Source organism: Beta vulgaris, chromosome 9 (assembly GCF_026745355.1).
Source record: "Beta vulgaris subsp. vulgaris cultivar EL10 chromosome 9, EL10.2, whole genome shotgun sequence".
Taxonomy (NCBI): domain Eukaryota; kingdom Viridiplantae; phylum Streptophyta; class Magnoliopsida; order Caryophyllales; family Amaranthaceae; genus Beta; species Beta vulgaris.
Genome location: NC_079210.1, coordinates 31,342,314 through 31,354,483, shown reverse-complemented (window position 1 = coordinate 31,354,483; position 12,170 = coordinate 31,342,314). Strand labels below are relative to the sequence as shown.

Sequence of the window (12,170 nt, the reverse complement as noted above, 5' to 3'; positions counted from 1 at the left end):
GAGTCACCAGGGCCGGATCCAAAAAGAAAGGACTAGTGGATTATATTGATATATGATATTTAATCAAACAATGCCTTCTTGTTTCCATCAAAGGGCTTGACCACAAGTTGTGTGCGTGGACATTTGCACCACATCGTTCTGTTACTGCTATATCTAAGATTCTATCAGTGTCTTCTCCTAATGCGGCATAAAGGATCGACTTTCACTTTCTTATCTACTCTTTGCAGAGAGCTCAAGATCTAGCCAACGTGACTTCCTATCGGGAGTGGGTGCTTCTTGGATACCTTGTTTGTCCAGATGAACTTCTGCGTGTGACCAGCATTGACATTGCTTTGGTACATTCAACGTCTGAGTTCTTTCCAGTTTCCCCAGTTTACAAAAGAATTGAAAAAGAATATAAAGAAGATCTAATGATCATATATATATATATTTTTTCGAAGGGGATTTAGTTATCATAATAAACAATCTCTTTTTTCCTCCCTTATCTGTCATTTTGAATTGAGTGACCATATTTATTGTAAACCATTTGATAACTTAACAATCTTTTTGGTTGTGTAAATTTGGCTTTTATGATTCAAGCTGAATTGTATCCAACTGTTTCTCGTTAGTTTTTCTTTGTGACGAAATTATGGTGATTTGTAGGTTGTACTGAAGGAAAACTTGGTTCTCACATTGTTCAGAGATGAGGTGAGGATTTCATCTGCTAACTTTTAAGGATGGAGGTTTATGTGGGTAGTTCATCAGGATATACTTATCAATATGCAGCATATACTGTTGCATGAGGACTATCAGCGGTATGTCTTGCCGCGCATATTGGAATCAAAGAAGACTGCCAAAGCTGGCCGTACAAAGCAGAAAGAAGCAGATCTTGAGTATAGTGTGGCAAAGCAAGTTGAAAAAATGATCAGGTACAGAGGTGGCATTTCATTTATTTGCAATATGTTTTTTCAAAACTTAGAAGTATGTGCTGAATCATCCAGTCCTCCAGTAGTCCCTATTCTCTTCTGCAGAAACGTCTGTGTTGTGAATATGTTTGTAATTTTCAGGAATAATTGGTTACATTTGCTGAGTGAGTATATGTGCCCATTAATTTATACTGTTTGGTTAGTGTGGCCCAAATGTTAGCCCATGATGAAGTCGATGCTTATCATATTTCATAAGCATTTTGCAGTTAAATCACGTGCTAGATAGTTCTATCCTTTGCCAATCGGTGAGCCTGAAGTATCTAGAAGATACATTAATGTCGGCAATTAGTTTAGCTCAATATTTGGAGAATGACACTAGGGAAATCTAGCTTGCTCTTGCCGACTTAAAACACCGGCATTCCACCCTATAAATATGGATGATGGGGATCATGTTGGGAAGAATCAACAAATAATCTACCAAACACCCAACTACAAGAAGCCATACCTACAAGCCTTTCTCTATAGCCCTCCTTGTATACAATCCACCTATATATTATTCTACTATTTCGTTGTATTACTCCTTTGTGAGGTTAATATGCAGTGAGAGTAATAATTGTATTACTCACCCTAACAAGATTAGGATTCATGTACTCTCCTATTCTATATAGTGGATTTTCGGGTACTCGTCCGTGGGTTTTTTGCCTCTATTTGAAGATTTATCCCACGTTAATTTGCGTGTCTATCTTTTATTACTTTTCTTGCCATATTTTCAATTCTATTTATTTTGCTCAATCTCTAAATCTTTAATTTGTTTCTACTACGCACTCATACTTATGCAGTTTGTGTACACCTTAGGAGGCTGTTCATCTTCTTTTAATCTTTACTTGTCAAAAAAGCTGAACCAGACCTCAGAAATCCACGTACTTATGTTTTCATGTTGAATCTCCAAATGAACTTTCAGTCTCAAAACCTCAGTAAGAACAGGATGAGGTAGAACAATAGCAGAGGAGCAGATTTGAGTATAGTGTTGCAAAGCAATTGAGAGTCTTCCTTTGCTTTCTATACCTAAAAGTTACATGTTCTATTACTTCCAATGCACTCGGAAGCAAAGCCTAAAGGACCGTCTAGCAAGATATCAGATTTAGTCTGCTGTAAACCAAAGTTGAAACATTTCCGATGGAACCAGAACTCCTCTATTCACAATGAGCAATCTAAGAACTGAATACAGGTCGCTCTAAGTATTGCCAAACATGGTGCTCGGACATGAGAAAAGATACTTAGTAGTTATTACATTATTGCCCTTAAAACAAATCAGCTGCATTGTTCATACGTATCATGCTTGATTGGCACGTGATACATGATAGTACAGGCCTACAGGGGAAAGTTTGATTATCATATTTGCTCTCTAGTTTAGTCCGTTAATATTCAGCAATTTGGTAATGAAGGAGAAAAAGTGAACTTGCTTCTTTATGGACACTGGAAAGTAGGATTAAAGATTTAGCAGTATTTGGCACTTGAACAAGTAAATCACGTTGATTCTATGTGGCCATCTTGACCTAAGTGAATTTGCTGGCACCCTCTTTCGACTGAAGTCTCAAAAAGGGAAGAAAGAGAACTTATTAGTTAAAACAGTTCTAAAAGCAAACATAACTCTAATTTGAGAATCTGAAAAGCTGGTTCCTGATTGGCATTGGTTTTATCCCTTCAGAAAATTAAGTTCAGAGGTTTCTTATTATTCTTGTTTTTTTGTTTTTCGTCTTACTTGATCATGTTGATATTTTTGGTTTATATGTGTCCATATATTTTTCTCTCTGATGTTTGTATCTTTTTCCCTCTTTTTGTGTCTGAAGAATAATATTCGAATAATCTGTGTAATTGCTTTCAATTTGCTGACTCTTTCATTAGACAATGTGGTCAACACTTATAAGTATTAGGCAGAGTGGTAAATATGTAGTGAGAATTAACCTATTTGATATGTGGATCAATTGTCTTCAGTGTGATACAGTCAGCTTGTCTCCAAATTCAGACCAAATAAAGTTCAGGAACTAACTAGAACATCAAGGTGAGGTGGAAGCGCAGCTGATTGCTGGGAAATCAGAGCTAGAGATCTGAAAAACCGAAGAACAGTATAGGGGTCAAATTATTCATAAGTAGGAGACAAGTTAACAGTCAATCCAAATTCATGTTGTTCAGTATCTTGACTTCTTAATGTCTTTCCCTTCTAAGACTTTTGGTGGTTGTCACTCAGAGTTCTGGAGAGGATCATGAGGGATCTCCTATTCTTAGGGGTTGAGGGAGGGTGGAGAAATCACTGAGTCAGTTGGGATTGTTCTTAAGCCCAGAGAAAGGCAAGGTCTGGCTTTCAGTAATTTGGTTCTAAGAAAATAGATTTAGCTGGTAAATGAATCTTGTTTAAAACTTAATCCCTCTTGTTCAGAGTGATAAACGGCAAATGCAGGTAAGATCTCAAGAGAAATGTATGAGATGCACCAGCAAGGACTCATGTTCCCTATTGTAGCCTAAGAAATTCGTTTGTCTGGTCTTATCTTTTTCAGTTTGATGATACATAATAAGGGTCTTCTTGGAGGAACTATTGGGTTAGAAGCAACCTTATCTATTCTTAGCCCCTCTAATGTTTATCTTCTGTTCAGTGTCCATTGTGCACCTCTCTGTTTTTTGTTTTTGCTTGAAAGGACTAGGTTTATCTCATGGAACTATCATTTCAAGAGGAGTCCTCTAGATCAGGAGTTGGATGAACTAGCTAATCTGATGATAGAGTTTTTGTTAGTCGATGCTATTAGTTTGTTCTCTTACAGCCTAATCGAGACCATTTTATCTGAGGTAATTCGTATTGATAATTATTTTTCAATTTTAACCAGTTTTTCCATTGGTTCATTTCAGAATTCGTAAGTTTTTTGGTCTTTAGCTTGGAATGAGCTATTACTGAAGGACAGATCTTAACTTAGATATATTCTTTGTACAAATATCTATTAAAGGGCATTGCACTCTGTCTTCTTCCTCCAGCTACTCAGATTTCGAAAAATAAGGTACCTAATAAAGTCAAACCTTCTGTCTACGCTGCCAGAAGAACTTAATATCAATGATTTTGGCTGCAGGTTCATCAACCTATTATGATCTTGTTTCCTAATTTGTGTATTTTGTTGAGGGTGGGATGGGCTGCCTAATTTTGCTGTCAATGGCATTTATATGTAGAAGCAGCACATTGGTGTAGCTGGGGTGTGGTTGGTGAATCCTGCACTCCTGCTACCAATTTGAAGCATTTGCTGATATATTATGGGGATTTTGGGAAGTAATAGGAGGCAGAAGATGCTGGTTATATTTGCTGTTATGCTGGACATAATCAATAGGATTTCCAATTAGCTGTCTTGTAGTTCCTCCCTGTGGGACAAAATGGTGAATCTAGCATTGCTTTACATCCATATTATTTGGTCTCTTCATCGAATTTTATTTTCTAATTAGATGCAGTATGAGATTAAAGTTCTGCTATCTTCTTTCATACTTTCTGAAAGACTCCTGCCTTAATTTTTTTTTCCTTATGATGGTGTTTTTTCTCTGAAGTACACATGCCATTCTAGAACTATATGATGTACATTTTATGCTATATATGAGTAGTAATAAATCTTCTTACATTAGGTAAAAGAGACATTATTGCTCTCTCACTGGTTCAGCTTTTCTTGTTGTGGTGGCTCCTAAAAATATGTTGTTAAACATTAATCATCAATACTTACAGAAGTATAAACCTCAACAAACATCATGAATACATAAGTTTAGAAGAGATATGGAAAAGTTCAGTCATTGATGTGGAGTGATAACTGAGCACTTGTTGCCAAGAGAGTGGTGGAGCAGAAAATGTACTCTTCATAGGTTATAGGAAGGGAGTAAAGAGGTGACAAAATGTAGATGAGTAGATGGTATGGAAAATGAAAGAAAATGATGGGATCAGTTTTAAGTTTTTTCCCCCTTTTCATTTAGCATTTTGTTCAAGTGAGTATGCACCTTGTTGGAGTGCATTAACCAAATGGGTTGACCTATTACCAGCCAGATGGCCCAGATCCGCTCCATCACTTTCCAGGTTACTCTTTTTCTGCTGAATTTGTTTTTATAAGGGTATGAAATTCTAAATTAAAAAAGAAAAATATATTGAAGGTTCCAAGTCCTCCATTTTTTCTGGGGGAGGGAGTTAGTTTTTCACAAGCTTATTTGGCATCGTGGTAACTTTCTGTGATAATGTTGGCTGTACATCAAAACACAAGGAAGACAGGACTCCTGCTTGTTAGGATTTTCCCCTCCTTTTGATCTCATCATATTTACAACCTGTAGATGAAGGTTAAAGAGTTTTTTTTTTTATCTCAGAACTTAGGATTATAGTAACTATAGACACTCATACAATCTCTTCTTTTATCTTTATATTGTCTACTAGTAAGCTTAACTGATAGTTTTCTGATTTTTTTTGGCATGGTGGGAAATTTGTCATAACTGTTTCATTCTTTTTCCAGTGAAGTGCATGAACAAGCATTGCTATGCTGTGATGCTATACACCATGAAAGGAGAATACTACTAAAGCAAGAGATTGGAAGAATGGTTCTTTTTTTCACCGATCAGCCTAGTTTACTGGCTCCCAATATTCAGGTATACTCCAGCAGACAGAAATATTACAGAGCACAGTTGCTTCGATGACCCTAAGCCTTAAGGTAGTTTGTAGTTCTCTATAGGAATATTGAGGACTTTAGCAACTTTACTGTTTGCCAGAATTGAACCAGACTGGTCATGAACCTTCAACATTGTCAGCTGCCTAACAATGATACGTGTTGTAGATTCATAAATTAAACCACCATTTAGGTATATAGAGGTTAATTTTTAGGCTTTAGCTTTGTCGCCTCTCCCTATGAACTTGGGGTGGAACTAAATATATCTTCTTCTTTTTTTATTGTCTTGAATCCTGTCTGTAGCTGTACCGCCTGTACATAAATCCCCACTTTGTGCTAAGTAAGTTAGTAACTTAACAATGTATGTAGGAGTACGTTTTAATAAAGGATTATATTTACTAGAATGGATTGCTTTTCTACTGTTCTTAGATTCTGATATAAGAATTGTTCTAAACCTGAACTTTGTTTTCATGATGCACATGAATCCTTGCACCCTTTTCACATTAAGAGTCTTCAGTTGTTCATTTTCTCGTAAATATATATTAGATGCCGCTTTGGCACTAGCGGCCTAACTGACAGTGCTTTCTCTGTAATCCCTAAGATGGTATTTTCAGCTTTGGCATTAGCTCAGTCGGAGGTGACATGGTACTTTCAGCATGTAGGAATTATGTCATCAAAGTCAAGAGCTACTACTCATACACTGCCTGTGGAAATAGTAAGCAGAATCCCTCCCCTCCCTTCTCATGTTTCAAGAGTTCTACATTTTAGATCTGGGTAGCAATGATAGTTAAACTATCTCAGAGCTTTGAAGATAACAACATAGTCTGCTATTGCTCCAAAATGTTAATTTTGCCTGGAATATTTTGTTTGGCAAGATTCTACACTTCTGAATATGTTTCTCCTTGGCACTTAAAATGTAACTTTTATTTCAGGACCCAAGTGATCCAACTATTGGATTCTTATTGGACGGGATGGACCGCCTTTGCTGCTTAGTGCGCAAGTACATTGCAGGTTGGCCACCTTCAGTTTTATGTTATTCAATACTGATTGCTAAAAAAATTATCTGTGAGAGAATTTGGAATTAGCTATGATAAAAAAAGTAGATTTTATTTTCTTAAAAGCATTGTTTTTTAGATATCTAAAGGATCATTGTGGATATTCCTTTATCTCTGGTTTGGCGTTGCTCTGCTAAGTAATCCTTTTCTTGAAACTTGATTCTAGGGTGTATCATATGAAGGGTTTTAGAAGTTTCCAAAAGGTTGTCTAGATTTGACATTTTGATGACTGTTTTGATCTAATTATCTTAATGTTTTGTCCATTTTGGGATGCAGCAATCAGATGTTATGCATTATCCTATTTGTCATCCTGTGCTGGTAGAATTCGCTTTTTGCTGGGAACTCCAGGAATGGTGGCACTTGACCTTGATACAAGTTTAAAAGGACTTCTTCAGAAGATTCTTCAGCATTTGGAGAAGATACCCAAACCACAGGGTGAAGATATCTCTGCGATCACTTGTGATTTATCTGTAAGAAATCGTAGAAGCTAGATTCATTTGTCTTTTTCCCCTCCTCTCAACTCTTGCCTTTTCTCCTTCAGTGTGTTAAATCTTTAATATATAACTCACGTCTTATTGATTTTAGTATCTTGTGCTTAGCTAAACCTCTGACAAGAGTAATGCTTATCCTTATATATTTATATTACCCATGACCAGGCCATCGAATGCTGCTGCTGGTGTGTCTGGCGGTCCTTCCTTTATCTTCTGATTATTTTTTGACAGCTAGACATTGTGTGCTCCCCAAATTTCACTTCACCACATAACATTGTTCTTCTTGAGTTCATTCAATCGTAAGGGTGCATAGTCGCGTCCTCTTCATCTTAAGAAAAAGCTTATGGGAAAATTATGTTTATTTAAGTTCCAATAAATCTGATAATTTCCATATAGTTTAGATAAGTTCCAATGCAATAAGTTATAAAATAAGCTTCAAAAGATTCTAATAAGTTTGAATAAGTTCTAATAAGTAGGCTTCATCAAGTTCCAATAAGTGCAGATAAGTTCAATAAGCTGCAACAAGTTCAGATGAGCTCCAATAATAAGTTCAAATAAGTGCAACTGAGATGAGTTCAACTATATTTAGCTGAAGAAAACGCACCCCAAATGAACCAATGATCCCATTCATGCCTCTATGTGGCACTTGTTTATTTAGTATCTCTTCGGAGCATGCTTTGGGATCTTTTTGGACTTGACAAATGATGTACACCATGATTGGTAGTTAGGAACTCTCTTGTTTTCTGTCAACTGAGTTAGAGGGCTCTTGGTTTTCTCTGGATGTATGGATTTTCTTAATCAATTGTCAGTTTGTTGTCTGTGTGTTATGCTGGTTTATATATTCTGCACCTAAAAGATGAAGCAATGTTCAAGGAAGCTATATCAAGCTATCCTATATTTTGCTTCTATTATATAGAACTTCATCAAATGAGATTTTGAGCTAGTTCAGGGATTGAAACCTCTAATATTGAGATATGGGATGGTTGGGTCGAATCCATCCGAATACAGAACTATTGCCTTTGCCTTTTGAAATTGTTTTACAAACAGCACGAAAACTTACAAAAAAATTTATGACTACATGGATTTTAAGATGTAAGAAAAATGAATTTTCTAAAGTTGGGCCTTTTTCCTTTCATCTTGATCTCCATACCATACATGTGACATAGCTCTATTAGTGAGGCTATTGGGTCTTGTTCTTTTCACCTTAAACAATAAATTTCAAGAACTTCAGGCAAGTTCCGATAAGGAATTTTCAGGGTAAAAGAATGCGACCTCACTCTCTTCAGATTATGCTATAAATAATTCTTAGAGCTCATTCACATTTTCATCATAATTGCTATTTCTATCAAGGAATCAGTTTTTTTGTAGATCTATGTCTAAGATGTCTTGGTCCCTTATATATGTATCGCTACTTTACGAAAAATATTCCTCCATTCTATATATTTAATGAGTATGATTGATGGTATCTTCAAAATAAAAATAAAAATACTTTGTTCCAAAGATATAATGAACTTTTTTTGTTCAATATGATGCATGCTACATATTGTTTCTCACTAGAAAGTACTTCTGAGGACGGAGTTGCATGACAGTACTTTATCTGAACAGCTTCCAAATGTGCTCTATAAAAAGATTCTGCTTGTTCTATGATGTCATTTCTTCCCTGTGATACGGATTCAATTTTGCATACTTGATAGATTGATGCTGATGTCTTTGTCACCACTTCTTTTCTGTTTCTTTACCTGCTCTTTTTCTCTCGTGCAGGATTTTCGTAAAGATTGGTTGTCAGTATTGATGATTGTCACTTCCTCTCGGTCATCTATTAATATCAGACATCTGGAAAAAGCTACTGTTTCCACTGGCAAGGAAGGCTTATTAGTAGAAGGGAATGCTGCATATAATTGGTCCAGGTTGTTGTTCATCCTGCAACTCTTTGTTCCAATACTTGTGATATACTTCCTCCGTTTCAAAATAGATGATACATTGTCTATTTATGGGTGTTTCAAAATAGATGATACATTGTTTTTTTTTTCCTTATTTAGTAACTTTTGCCTTACACTTTTACCATTTTACTTAATTAATACATGTGGTCCCCAACTTTTTTTTTCTCACTCCTTTTCACATGGGACCACCAGAATTAATCTACCTCCCTTTATACTACTTAAACATACTTATGAAATTTTGCCTAGGAGTCCGTTTTAATCACAATGTACCATCTATTTTGAAACGGAGGAAGTATAAAAATTATGCGGTGATGGTAAAAAAACGAACAATTAGACATGATGAGTTATTTGATAGGATTGCGAGAAATGCTTTCCCTTTTTTTTAACTTTATGTTTGCTTAAGAATTTTGCTATCTACCAAACTGATTATTTGGAGATGATGTAATGAACTGACATAGCTTGGACAGAATTTAAGAAACTGATATATAACTAAGATGAACTTTGATTGATAATTTCTGGAAAAAACAGTAAAATAAGATGATAATTACAAGCTTTGGAGAGGCTTGTTCTCTCCCATTGACTACTAAGAGCTCACCCAATTTTCTAATCAATATTCAAAATGTTTCTGTCCTCTCTAATCTACCTTATTTATAGAGTTTCTACAAACAAACTATCTTCTTCTTCAAGCTACTAATATTATAAAGCTATTTCCTAACGTTCCCCTCTCCCTAGGTTGATTCATTACAGATGATCAGTTAATGTATAGGCCACCTGACAGAGAAATAACCAAAAATATGGGAAACAGGTATATGCAAAATGCTAATACCAAATTCATTTCCTCCTTTGCGTGGAGTAAAGGTTCTGTTCCAAAAAGGGAAAGGAAACTTTTCAGAAAGACCTTTTATACATCTGAACCACATCCATGATCTCGAACCTTGAAATTTTCAGTGCAACTGTTTAAGATAAAATACTATAGTTTGGATGGTAATTTATTGTTGCCAGAATCCCTTTAGTGTGGGGCCCACTGATGAATTTTGTAAGATACTTGTATCTGTAACCAAATTAGGTTGTATGTACTTCTTTTGCTTCGAAACTATAGTACTATACCATTCCATTCTCATGAAGATTGACGTTGCTTTCAAGGTATCTTCTTACAGGTTCTAGAGCTTTACCATACATACATCTTTTTGCTTACATTTGATGTGGAGATATACACCCCACCATATGGAACGTAGATGGCAATCTCTCTTATCAGAATAATATACAGTACTAATAACGAGTACCAATCACAGGGATTGGTCATCAGACTCAACCTTCTCTGCCACAAGTTGTTTTCTGATAATACATGCACTTTAACCATGATATCAAATTACCATCTGACAGTTATCTGTTTGGTAAACCTGTGGCCAATATTCTTGTCTTTCTAGCTCATAGCTCACATTCACTTGGCCAGCTCCAGATATGTAGATTTAAAGACCTTGGATGCACATACAAAATATGGCAAAAGAATTTTTGTCAAGCAACTAAATCTTTTTTGAAGGCATAATATTCCACTATGGTATGCAGTGGTGCCAACTTTTTGGGCTAACTGCAATATAGCTCCGCATATGTGGAATCTAAAGGGAAGACTCTTGATTACTTTTACCCTGCTGGGAAAGAACTTATGTTCCCTTAACTTGTTGTAGTGTACAAAGCTTAGGCCGGGAAGCGTCAGTTGTAGATACCTAAAAGGCCGTTAGCTCATAGACTAAAGGCGATGTAGAGAACCATGGAAAATTTATATATTGCTTATCGTCCAAATAAATCACACAAAAAGTTGTTGAGCTCTTGTTTGCGTTTGCTACTAGACCGATGCCTGTTGCCTTAAGATTTTTTTTCAAAAAAAACGAGTTCTCAAAAAAAAGTAAAAAGTTCTGGTTACTAAAACCACAAATGAGCAAAAATAAATGAGTTCTACTAAGTAATATTCTTTAATAGGTAAAAATCAGGCAAAGAGAAGCATACATAAACTGTTTCATGCATAGCTGTTATGACATCAAGTCTCCTCTGCTTAACTGTAGTTTAGTTGCGACTCTATGGTGGTGTTCCATACCATTTGAGAACGAATGGAGGATTTAGATATGTTTATCTAACAGTAGTTATGACCCACCCGGTTGTTAGGCGGTAATAGATGGTGGTAATGGCAATGTAATTATAGGTAAATTTGTGACAAAAAGTTCCGTCCCAATGTCCATTTGACAATGCTTCAAATACCTCTTTTCTTCATAATTATCCATTACCACTTTAGAGGTGGTATTGAGTGGTAATGAAATTTGTGAAGAAATCACATGTTTGGCGATAAAGTTCCATTACAACGGGCATAGACATGAGACTTTCTCTACAAAAATACATATTTGGTTACAATGACTTCTGAAAGGATACAATAGTTTTTTTAGGATACTTTCATACCAATAATCCCAATTATGGTCGTTCTTCCCATATTAATCCTAACTATGGGTTATTCTTGTACAATCCAAATTTTAGGAGATATCTTCCCAAAATGATCCTATTACCTTTAGGTACCAATTTAACAGGTTAAAAGACCACGACCACGTGGCACATTGTGACTGGTAGAAATCTCTACTAGTTTTTCTTTAATTTTTTTTCCCTTTTTCATCATCTCCCCCTCTCTTTCCTTCGTGTTTTTTCTCGTCCTTCGCCTTCTATCACCGCCTCCTCTCTCTTTCCTCTCATCACCCACTTTCCCCCTCTCTCTGCTCTACCGCTGCATAATTGCCGCGTCTCATCTCAACCACTCGAATTGTGGACTTTTATGGTATACTTTGCCCGTACAAACTCCAACTTTTGAGTTTTTATGGTCGAATTTGACCATTTAAGCTTTTGTTGAAGCAATATGCAAATGAGTATCTCTCTCTTGTTTTATTTTTTGGGCTTTAGTGGTTGATTTTTGCTGGTTGGGTGGGTGCTGATGGAAGTATTATTTTTTTGGCAGTGGTGGTATGGTGGATCGAGGAATATTTGGCACTTTGGTGATTGTGTCTATACAATTGGTGGAGGAAGATTTGGTGGTGGTTTATTGGCCTGAGGTGGTGATTTTTAGGTGGTTTGGTTT

General features: G+C 36.0%; 1 protein-coding gene across 2 annotated transcripts in view; it reads left to right on the top strand.

Moving 5' to 3' along the window:
- The window catches only part of LOC104903499 (protein NAP1), a 32,536-nt gene that overhangs the window by 10,766 nt on the left and 9,600 nt on the right, over positions 1-12,170 (top strand). For both annotated transcript variants that reach the window (XM_010691538.4, XM_048636863.2), the window contains 8 exons: positions 228-335; positions 643-687; positions 766-908; positions 5,423-5,555; positions 6,174-6,287; positions 6,505-6,583; positions 6,904-7,097; positions 8,880-9,025. In XM_010691538.4, coding sequence (XP_010689840.2) covers positions 228-335; positions 643-687; positions 766-908; positions 5,423-5,555; positions 6,174-6,287; positions 6,505-6,583; positions 6,904-7,097; positions 8,880-9,025 — 962 coding nt within the window. The remainder of the gene's footprint in view (positions 1-227; positions 336-642; positions 688-765; positions 909-5,422; positions 5,556-6,173; positions 6,288-6,504; positions 6,584-6,903; positions 7,098-8,879; positions 9,026-12,170) is intronic.